Genomic DNA, 12344 nt, shown 5'->3' on the forward strand with positions numbered 1-12344 from the left:
ATAGCATTGATCTTCTGCAGCGACGATGTATGCAAAATACTCTTGCACTGTTTTGATCGTGATGAAAATTTATATTCGTCATACTCAAGTTTAAGACTTGCAAAATGAGACATCGAAATCGTTATGTTTTTGTTATATCATAAGGAATATGTGCTTTCCACGTTCATTTGTAATGCGCGTAAGGAAACATTATACATATCACTGCTTGGTATATCGCCACTGCAATGGTATCACTTATAGGATGTGCGTGATTGTCCGAAGCATCTTAAATATGCTTGACAACGTATATTGATATCCTATGATACAGAACAGTCGTTAAGTGTGTTCTTATTTCAAACGAAAATGATAAAACGAATCTATTAAGTTATATTATTTGCTTGCCAAGACGCCCAGAATATGCATGTTATTAGACAATGGCTATTCCGTGTTTGAGTACAGACACGTTGGTATGTGAGTTATACCTTTGTGCACACCAGGAAGTTGTAACGATTAAAAATGAATTGTGGGCGTGGATGAAATTAAGATTATTCTAAGCATAACATTCTCATGTCACAACAAATTTTGTTAAGAAGCATGATAGATGTATTTACTACGATGGTAATTTTCAATGAATACTATAATAAGGGTATCTGCAGTACTTATCAATATTTTGCCCAAAACCTGCATTGGGATCCACGCCTATAGAATATTAACGCAATGTATATTTGTATTATATAAACCCATATTGTAATATCCGAAATGATATATCCATTAGCTATCTACATGAATTCCTCGTGCGGAAAACAAAGTTTCAGCGTCTTACAAAGTCCTTTCCAAACGATCATTTTATTCAGTCGCTGTCGTCATTACAACATTTCCTAAGCAAAATCTCGAGAACGTTTTCTGATTGGCAATTTTCTCCTCCCTTTGGAACGTTTCCTCAAGCAACAGGTGCTCCTCGCAAACGCGTTTATCCACCTAAACGAAACGAATAGTGGTGCATTGAACAGCTGTTCAAACGGCATAAGCGCCATGATATCGGTACATAACGCAGTATTGGAACTGGAAAATACTGTGAAAACCACTTAATAATCTCATCTGGACTTCATTGCTTTGCCATTCAGGTACTTTACCAAACGAGTACATGTACAGAGTTGTATGTCTTCTACTAAGTGGATTTAATAATGATGTGCATGCCTTGAATATTTTCCGGATGTAGGAATACATAGGAAAATAAATGTGATATAATTAATGTTTGAAATTTATACCTCAAACATTTACTTTTTTGTTTATTTTCACAGCCATTTGCAAATATGGCTACATTATGCTATTACTTTATCATAAATAATTCAAATGGTTTAAAAATATCTTGCCTTTCAAACGAAACAAACGTTTCATTCGTATCTGCTTTCAATTATTTTAACGTTTTTATCTTATTTTAGTTTTCTTGCATAAATGCACTTTCTTATGATCATGCGTGATTGTGTCGCTATTATAACTGTTTTTGAAAGGCGAGGTATATTGGCTGAAAAGCATTATAGATTTACAAAGCGTCTTCCAGGAAAAAGCATGAACTATTTAGAATAGTTACTAAATATTTTGATATAAACTACAAACAAACAGCTGTGCATACGCTGTGGAAATTTATTAACAATCCTGTACTAAAAACGTCTTTGAAAGTAATCATGTTTGACTAATATGTTTCATTCTCTTCAATATAAACTTGTAACGTGTTTTGGGACAAAATATAATTTGATGCTATCGTATATTGATAGATTACAAAATAAATCAGATCGATACATAGACGAACCGGTTTTATAAGGATTAAATTCGTTCCAGTAAAAGAATACTTGATGCTACATTGCATCTTGCTGAATAAGAAGCGACAGAATAAATTTCACATTTTGTAGACGTCCACGAAGCGAATATAATCATACCATTAGTATGTTCTCATTGCGTTTTACAAGTATTATCCTATTTCCATTACATTTGTAAGCAACCTATTTCAAATTCTTGTCAAACCCGTGTATATCATGTTCTGCAGTATTATGCAAAGAGCAGTATTAGCACGTTTGCGTCATCTAATATCAGCAAAAAGGGATCTCTTCAATCCAGGGTCTGAAGACAGATTCATCGTTGAATTAAAATGACAATAGCGTATGTTCCTTCATATCGTGACCAGGAAAAAATGTTAGCATGAAGAGCTATAGGTACAACCGTTTAGTAGCGTATCTTATAATGCCAATCATACATCGTTTAGAGTAATCTTACAGTAAATTTTATAATTTCTATAACAAAATGTCAAGGGTTTGGAAATACTTTATGGGCAAAACTGATCGCAAGTTTTGATAGAAAAAATAAACAATGTTGCCTATAAATGAATGAAAATAATGTACGAAATAATAGTCGGTGTTTTATTTTAAGCCATAATTTGCACAGTGCCAAGGTTAGATTCAGGGAACAGCATATACACCTTTATTCCGGGTGCTGATGGAAACTTCTCCTACAATTCACAAATTGTCATCAGTTGCGAATCGGGCTATAAGGTGAATGGCAGTCCGTCAATCCAGTGTCTAATTACGAGTCAGTGGAGTCAAGAAATAGGAAAATGTGAAGGTATGAATATAGGAAGCAGAATCATTAGAACATAAACATCATTCGAGTTTCACCTTACGGCAGCAATAAATAATAAAGAATATCTGGAATTTCATCCTTAAAATGCACATGTGGCAGGTTCTTTAGCCAAATATGGTTTCTAACGAAGTATTTCGGTTTATTGCATTTAAGACGATCGAATAGCGTGGTTTGTTGTAAGATGTGCGTACCTGCAGAAGAAAAAAATGAATGTAGTTAATTTTATGAAGTTATTTCTAAATCGGCGTGGTCCAATGTAATCCCAAACAAGGACATCACAAGAGCGTACATAACTTTAGAAATTTCCACACCACTTCGAAAGCGACCATGAAGCTCACTTTCTATGTACTGGACAGTGTTGACGTCGTATGTGGATAAGTAAACAATGTTGTCATTGTTATGTATATATCGATATATTGTCCCTTCCAAAATTGCGAAGACCCGAGGTGGCTCAGTGATCAGCTCGCCTGACTGACGACTGGAAAATTTTAGTTCGAATCTCACCATCATACCGGCCTGGATTCGCTATCCTAGTGCGCATATTATATCAATTACCTTCGCACTAAATGACCCGTTTTTGACGTTGTCCCGTAAAGCAAGAAATATAAACATTAATGAAATAAGATTTGTGACTTTGAACTTGTAAATGCCCACATTTTGGGGTATTGTGTCCAATATAGTCAAAATCCAGGAACTGCGGCTGCATTACCGCTGCGTCGTAGTCGACTATTAAGGAAATCTATCCGAAATGAGATAGCCATTAGCTATCTACATGAATTCCTCGTGCGAAAAACAAAGTTTCAGCTTCTTACAAAGTCCTTTTCAGACGATCTTTTATTCAGTCGCTGTATCATTACAACATTTCCTAAGCAACATCTCGAGAACTTTTTCTGTTTGGCAATTTCCTCCTTTCTGGGGAACGTTTCCGCAAGTTACTCCTCGCAAAATCGTTTATCCAGCTAAACGAAACGAATAGTGGTGCATTGAATAGCTGTTCAAACGGCGGAAGCGTAATGTTATCGGTACATAACTCAGTACTGGGGCTGGAAAATGCTGTGTAAATCACTTTATAAACTGTTCTGGGCTTCATTGCTTTGACATTCAGGTACTTTACCAAACGAGTAAATTTACATAGTTTTATGTTTTCTACTAAGTGGATTTAATAATGATGCGCATGCCTTGAATATTTTCCGGATGTAGGAATACGTAGGAAAATACATGTGATAGGCTTATTGTTTAAAATATATATTTCAAACGATTACTGTTTTTTGTTTATCTTCACAGCCATTTGCAAATATGGCTACATTATGCTATTACTTTATCATAAATAATTCAAATTGTTTATAAATGTCTTGCCTTTCAATCAAAACAAACGTTTCATTCGTATCTGCTTTCAATTATTTTAACGTTTTATCTTATTTACGTTTTCTTGCATAAGTGCAATTTCTTCTGATCTTGCGTCATTGTGTCGCTATTACTAATGTGTTTGAAAGGCGATCTATACTAGCTGAAAAGTACTAAAGTTTTACGTAGCGGCTTCCAGTAAAAAGTATGAACTATTTAGAATAGTTACTCAATATATTGATATAAATTACAAAGAAAGAGCTGTGCATACGCTGCGGCAATTTGTTAACAATCCTGTAATAATAATATCTTTGAAAGCAATCAAATTTGATTAATATGTTTCTTTCTATTCAATATAAACTTGTAACGTATTTTGGGACAAAATATAATTTGATGCTATCGTATATTGATAGATTACTAAAAACTGAGATCGTTACATTGACGGACTTGTTTGATAAGGATTAAATTCGTTCGAGTAAGATAACATTTAATGCTACATTGCGTCTTTCTGCATAAGAATCGACAGAAGGAATTTCACATTTTGTAGACGTCCACGAGGTGAATACAATCATAGCATTAGTATGTTCTCATTACATTTTGCAAGTATTATCCTTTTACGATTTCACTTATAAGCAAGCTATTTCAATTTCTTGTCCTACCTGTAAATGTCATGTTCTGCACTATTATTCAATGACCAGTGTCAGCACGTTTGCTCCTTGTCTTGATGGAATTGTTTTTAAACTGATCCCAAATGCGTCATCTAATATCAGCAGTACGGGCTCTCTTCAATCCATGGTCTCAAGACATATTCATCGTTGAATTAAAATGACAATAACATATGTTCCTTCATATCGTGACCAGGAACAAATGTTAGCATGAAGAGCATTTATTACAACCGTTTAATGTCGCATCTTATAATGCCAATCATACATCATTCAGAGTAATTGGAGAGTTAATTTTACAGTTTCTATAAGAAAATGTCAAAGTTTTGGAAATAGTTTATAGCCAAACTGATCGCATGTTTTGATACGAATTAATTAACAATGTTGCCTATAATTGGTTGAAAATAATGTACGAAATAATAGTTGGTGTTTTATTTGAAGCCATAATATGCACAGTGCCAACGTTGGATTCAAGGAACAGCATATACACCTTTATTCCGGGTGTTGATGTAAACTTCTCCTACAATTCACAAATTGTCATCAGTTGCGAATCGGGCTATAGGGTGAATGGCAATTCGTCAATCCAGTGTCTAATTACAAGTCAGTGGAGTCAAGAAATAGGAAAATGTGAAGGTATGAATATAGGAAGCACTATCATTAAAACATAAACATCATTCTAGTTTACGCCTTACGGTAGCAATAAATAATAATGAATATCTGGAACTTCATCCTTAAAATTCATATGTGACACTTTTTTCGGCCAAAGATGATTTTTAACGAAATATTTCGGTTCATTGCATTTAAGACGATCGAATAGCGTGTTTTGTTGTAAGATGTGCGTACCTTCAGAAATAAAAAAATGAATGTAGTTAATTTTATGAAGTTATTTCTAAATCGGCGTGGTCCAATGTATATCACAAGATCATACATAACTTTAGAAGTTTACACACCACTTCGAAAGCGACCATAAAGCTCACTTTCTATGTAATGGACAGTGTTGACGTCGTATGTGGATATGTAAACAATGTTGTCATTGTTATGTATATATCGATATATTTTCCCTTCCAAAAATACGAAGACCCGAGGTGACTCAGTGATCAGTCTCCTGACTGACGACTGGAAAATTTTAGTTCGAATCACACCATCATACCGGCCTGAATTAGCTGTCGTGGTGGGCCTATTACATCAATTACCTTCGCACTAAATGACCCGTTTTTGACGTTGTCCCGTAAAGCAAGAAATATAAACCTTAATGAAAAAACATTTGTGACTTTGAACTTGTAAATGCCCATTTTTTGTGGTATTGTGTCCAATATAGTCAAAATCCAGGAACGGCGGCTTCATTACCGCAGCGTCGAAGTCGCAAAATTAAGGAAATCTATCCGAAATGATATATCCATTAGCTATCTACATGAATTCCTCGTGCGGAAAACAAAGTTTCAGCGTCTTACAAAGTACTTTCCAAACGATCATTTTATTCAGTCGCTGTCGTCATTACAACATTTCCTAAGCAAAATCTCGAGAACGTTTTCTGATTGGCAATTTTCTCCTCCCTTTGGAACGTTTCCTCAAGCAACAGGTGCTCCTGGCAAAATCGTTTATCCAGCTAAACGAAACGAATAGTGGTGCATTGAATAGCTGTTCAAACGGCGGAAGCGAAATGATATCGGTACATAACGCAGTATTGGGGCTGGAAAATGCTGTGTAAATCACTGTATAAACTCTTCTGGGCTTCATTGCTTTGACATTCAGGTACTTTACCAAACGAGTAAATTTACATAGTTTTATGTTTTCTACTAAGTGGATTTAATAATGATGTGCATGCCTTGAATATTTTCCGGATGTAGGAATACATAGGAAAATACATGTGATAGGCTTATTGTTTAAAATATATATTTCAAACGATTACTGTTTTTTGTTTATCTTCACAGCCATTTGCAAATATGGCTACATTATGCTATTACTTTATCATAAATAATTCAAATTGTTTATAAATGTCTTGCCTTTCAATCGAAACAAACGTTTCATTCGTATCTGCTTTCAATTATTTTAACGTTTTTATCTTATTTACGTTTTCTTGCATAAGTGCAATTTCTTCTGATCTTGCGTCATTGTGTCGTTATTACTAATGTGTTTGAAAGGCGATCTATATTAGCTGAAAAGTACTAAAGTTTTACGTAGCGGCTTCCAGTAAAAGTATGAACTATTTAGAATAGTTACTCAATATGTTGATATAAATTACAAAGAAAAAGCTGTGCATACGCTGCGGCAATTTGTTAACAATCCTGTAATAATAATATCTTTGAACGCAGTAAAATTTGATTAATATGTTTCTTTCTATTCAATATAAACTTGTAGCGTATTTTGGGGCAAAATATAATTTGATGCTATCGTATATTGATAGATTACTAAAAACTGAGATCGTTACATTGACGGACTTGTTTGATAAGGATTAAATTCGTTCGAGTAAAATAACACTTAACGCTACATTGCATCTTTCTGCATAAGAATCGACAGAAGGAATTTCACATTTTGTAGACGTCCACGAAGTGAATACAATCATAGCATTAGTGTGTTCTCATTACATTTTGCATGTATTATCCTATTTCGATTTCACTTATAAGCAAGCTATTTCAAATTCTTGTCCTCCCTGTATATGTCATGTTCTGCACTATTATTCAATGACCAGTGTCAGCATGTTTGCTCCTAGTCTTGATGGAATTGTTTTTAAACTGATCCCAAATGCGTCATCTAATATCAGCAGTACGGGCTCTCTTCAATCCATGGTCTCAAGACATATTCATCGTTGAATTAAAATGACAATAACATATGTTCCTTCATATCGTGACCAGGAACAAATGTTAGCATGAAGAGCATTTATTACAACCGTTTAATGTTGCATCTTTTAATGCCAATCATACATCATTCAGAGTAATTGGAGAGTTAATTTTACAGTTTCTATAAGAAAATGTCAAAGTTTTGGAAATACTTTATGGCCAAACTGATCGCATGTTTTGATACGAATTAATTAACAATGTTGCCTATAATTGGTTGAAAATAATGTACGAAATAATAGTTGGTGTTTTATTTGAAGCCATAATATGCACAGTGCCAACGTTGGATTCAAGGAACAGCATATACACCTTTATTCCGGGTGTTGATGCAAACTTCTCCTACAATTCACAAATTGTCATCAGTTGCGAATCGGGCTATAGGGTGAATGGCAATTCGTCAATCCAGTGTCTAATTACAAGTCAGTGGAGTCAAGAAATAGGAAAATGTGAAGGCATGAATATAGGAAGCACTATCATTAAAACATAAACATCATTCTAGTTTACGCCTTACGGTAGCAATAAATAATAATGAATATCTGGAACTTCATCCTTAAAATTCATTTGTGACACCTTTTTTTGGCCAAAGATGATTTTTAACGTAATATTTCGGTTCATTGCATTTAAGACGATCGAATAGCGTGTTTTGTTGTAAGATGTGCGTACCTTCAGAAATAAAAAAATGAATGTAGTTAATTTTATGAAGTTATTTCTAAATCGGCGTAGTCTAATATATATCACAAGATCATACATAACTTTAGAAGTTTACACACCACTTCGAAAGCGACCATAAAGCTCACTTTCTATGTACTGGACAGTGTTGACGTCGTATGTGGATATGTAAACAATGTTGTCATTGTTATGTATATATCGATATATTGTCCCTTCCAAAAATACGAAGACCCGAGGTGACTCAGTGATCTGTCTCCTGACTGACGACTGGAAAATTTTAGTTCGAATCACACGATCATCCCGGTTGGATTAGCTATCGTGGTGGGCCTATTACATCAATTACCTTCTGCATTACCTCAGCTGTCTTAGTCGAAAATGAAGGAAACCTATCCGAAAGGTGATATTTATTAGCTATATACATGAAATCCTCTTGCGAAAAACAAAGTTTCAGCGTCTTACAAAGTCCTTTGCAAACGATCGCTTTATTCAGTTGCTGTCGTCGTTACAATAATTCCTAACCAACATCTCGAGACCTTGTTCTGATTGGCAATTTCCTCCTCTGTGGGGAACGTGTCCTCAAGCAACAGTTGCTCCTCGTAAAACCGTTTATCCAGCTAAACGAAACGAATGGTGGTGCACTGGACAGCTGTTCAAACCGCATAAGCGCCATGATATCGGTACATAAATCATTATTCGGGCTGACAAATGCTGTGTAAACCACCTTAAAAACTCTTCTGGACTTCACTGATTTGAAATTCAGGTACATTAACAAACGAGTAAATGTACAGAGTTTTATGTTTCTACTAAGTGGATTAAATAATGATGTGCATGCCTTGAATATTTTCTGGATGTAGGAATACATAGGAAAATAAATGTGATAAGCTTATTGTTTAAAATGTATATTTTAAACGTTTACTGTTTTTTGTTTATTTTCACAGCCATTTGCAAATGTCGTTACATTATGCTATTACTTTATCATAAATAATTCAAATTATTTATAAATGTCTTGTCATTCAATCGAAACAAAAGTTTCATTCCTATCTACTTTGTTTTCTTGAATAAGTGCAATTGTTTCTGATCTTGCGTGATTGTGTCGTTATTACTAATGTGTTTGAAAAACGAGGTATATTAGCTGAAAAGCAGTATAGTTTTACAAAGCGTCTTCCAGGACAAAGGATGAACTAGTTAGAATAGTAATTAAATATGTTGATATAAATTACAAAGAAAGAGCTGTGCATACGCTGCGGAAATTTGTTCACAATCCTGCACTAATAATATCTTTGAAAGTAATCAAATTTGATTAATATGTTTCTTTGTATTCAGTATAAACTTGTAACGTATTTTGGGACAAAATATAATTTGATGCTATCGTATATTGATAGATTACTAAAAACTTAGATCAGTACATTGACGGACTTGTTTGATAAGGATTAAATTCGTTCGAGTAAAATAACACTTAATGCTACATTGCATCTTGCTGCATAAGAATCGACAGGAGGAATTTCACATTTTTTAGACGTGCACGTAGTGAATACAATCATAGCTTTAATATGTTCTCATTACATTTTGCAAGTTTTATCCTATTTCGATTTCATTTATAAGCAAGCTATTTTACATTCTTGTCCAACCTGTATATGTCATGTTCTGCACTATTATTCAAAGAGCTGTGTTAGCACGTTTGCTCCTAGTCTTGATGGAATTGTTTTTAAACTGATCCCAAATGCGTCATCTAATATCAGCAGTACGGGCTCTCTTCAATCCATGGTCTCAAGACATATTCATCGTTGAATTAAAATGACAATAACATATGTTCCTTCATATCGTGACCAGGAACATATGTTAGCATGAAGAGCATTAGGTACAACCGTTTAATGGCGTATCATATAATGCCAAGCATATATCATTTAGAGTAATTGTAGAGTTAATTTTACAGTTTCTATAACAAAATAAATACTTTATGGCCAAACTGATCGCATGTTTTGATACGAATTATTAAACAATGTTGCCTATACTTGATTGAAAGTAACGTAATAAATAATAGTTGGTGTTTCATTTTTAGTCATAACATGCACTGTGCCAACGTTGGATTCAAGGAACAGCATCCACACCTTTATTCCGGGTGTTGATGGAATGTTCTCCTACAAGTCACAAATTGTCATCAGTTGCGAATCGGGCTATAAGGTGAATGGCAGTCCGTCAATCCAGTGTCTAATTACAAGTCAGTGGAGTCAAGAAATAGGAAAATGTGAAGGTATGAATATAGGAAGCAGTATCATTAAAACAGAAACATCATTCTAGTTTACGCCTTCCGGCACCTATGAAAAATAATGAATATCTGAGGAATTTCATCCTTAAAATGCACATGTGGCACGTTCTTTGGCCAAATATGATTTTTAACGATGTATTTTGGTTTAGTGCATTTAACTTGATCGAATAGCGTGTTTTGTTGTCAGATGTGCGTACCTTCCGAAATAAAATGAATGTAATTAATTTTATGAAGTTATTTCTAAATCGGCGTGATCCAATGTAATTCTAAACAAGGATATCACAAGATCATACATAACTTTTGAAGTTTCCACACCACTTCGAAAGCGACCATAAAGCTCACTTTCTATGTACTGGACAGTGTTGACGTCGTATGTAGATATGTAAGCTATGTTGATATTGTTACCTATATATCGTTATATTGTCCCTTCCAAAATTACGAAGACCCGAAGTGGCTTAGTGATCAGCTCGCCTGACTCACGACTAGAAGACTTTAGTTCGACTCCCACCATCCTACCGGCCTGGATTATATATCGTGGTGGGTCCATTACATCAATTACCTTCGCACTAAATGACTCACTTATGATGTTTTCCCGTAAAGCAAGAAATATAAACCTTAATAGAATGCAGCAACGTTTTAAATATGAATTAATGTCCTGAACTGGTCTGGATGTAAAGAAAGGGAAAAGGTTGCAGCTAAATCTATTGTATAACATGCGTACTTGAATTGTAAGGTTCTCCGAAAATAAGACCTATATTTGCCAGTATATCTTGTGAGTACATATATTATTTGCTAACAAATATCAATTGGGTAGTAATACATAATGGAAAATACATACGTCTGTGGGGAATGCAAACGCACAGCCTAAAAATTAGATTTAAATCAATGGCTTAGAACTCGTCGTATATATACATATATATATATATATATATATATATATATATATATATATATATATATATATATATATATATATATATAACTCGGACATCATAAAAAATATGTGATAGTTTGAAATACGTTGCTAATCAAAGAAATAAACATGTATACTCTCGGCTAAGGTTTATAAAAGTGAATGCCTTTTCAACGAAATTCATCATGCACATTTTCAGTATATTGTTGCAACTCAATGGTATTAAGCTAGATAGATAAATATTTAAAGGATCAGGTTTTGTAAATTTCACTAAATAGTTTACTAAAGTAGAATTCCGAGTCGAAAGTCGAATGGAGCTTGCAGTAATGTGCAATAAATCCCAAAACATCATAAAATTTAAATCACAAGTCTAAATTTATAGTGTTCGGATGGCATTTCAGGTGTGTTTTGAATTCAGATCTTTTATCTGCCGATGCACCAACGGTCTTCATATATTATAATAATATCATCCAAAATATATTTGAATGAATTCACAATGATCACAAACAAATGTATTTGACCGAAATGCCAACGAAAACTTTTGTAATTCCAAAATATAATTTAAAGAAACGAATCCATTTATATTTTAGCTGAACACAATTAATATTACGATGAAATCGACAAATTGTATTTCCTAGAGATCTTTATATAAATAATAATACACAGTAACATGACCAAACATTGGGTCATTTTTTCGTCAAACTCGTCAAGAAGTTCACTCCTAGTATGTTCTACATTATTCTTTAAAAAAGGCTTTATCGTGAACTCAGATTTCAGTAAGCAAGGTATTTATAACTTATAAACAATGCAAACAGCAGGTTGACTATATAATTTACAATAGAAAATCCAACCTCTTTCAAACAAATTCAAGTTAGCACGTTTTGTTTTCAAAAATGATATTAGTCAGATAGGCTCAAATGTTTTCTCTGAGATCCAAAGAATGCTCAGGAACACAATACTAATCAAATATACATCACGTATATAAGGAGGATTTCATATTATTGTAGACTACCCTTAGCGTATAACGGTAGCATTAACAGCAT

General features: G+C 33.9%; 1 protein-coding gene and 1 long non-coding RNA gene across 2 annotated transcripts in view; both read left to right on the forward strand.

Moving 5' to 3' along the window:
* Positions 1-2425: 2425 nt before the first annotated feature.
* Positions 2426-7898, forward strand: LOC149807868 (uncharacterized). Its single transcript, XR_016417668.1, has 3 exons — positions 2426-2595; positions 5061-5252; positions 7714-7898. It is a non-coding gene; the product is annotated as an uncharacterized LOC149807868 (long non-coding RNA).
* Positions 7899-10185: 2287 nt separating this feature from the next.
* The window catches only part of LOC149807869 (receptor-type tyrosine-protein phosphatase epsilon-like), a 74427-nt gene continuing 72268 nt past the window's right edge, over positions 10186-12344 (forward strand). The window contains exon 1 of the mRNA XM_089971431.1: positions 10186-10373. Within this exon, the coding sequence (XP_089827557.1) occupies positions 10253-10373 (121 nt within the window). The 5' untranslated portion in view covers positions 10186-10252. The remainder of the gene's footprint in view (positions 10374-12344) is intronic.

Source organism: Sinohyriopsis cumingii, chromosome 1 (assembly GCF_028554795.1).
Source record: "Sinohyriopsis cumingii isolate HCF-2022 chromosome 1, ASM2855479v2, whole genome shotgun sequence".
Classification (NCBI taxonomy): Eukaryota; Metazoa; Mollusca; class Bivalvia; order Unionida; family Unionidae; genus Sinohyriopsis; species Sinohyriopsis cumingii.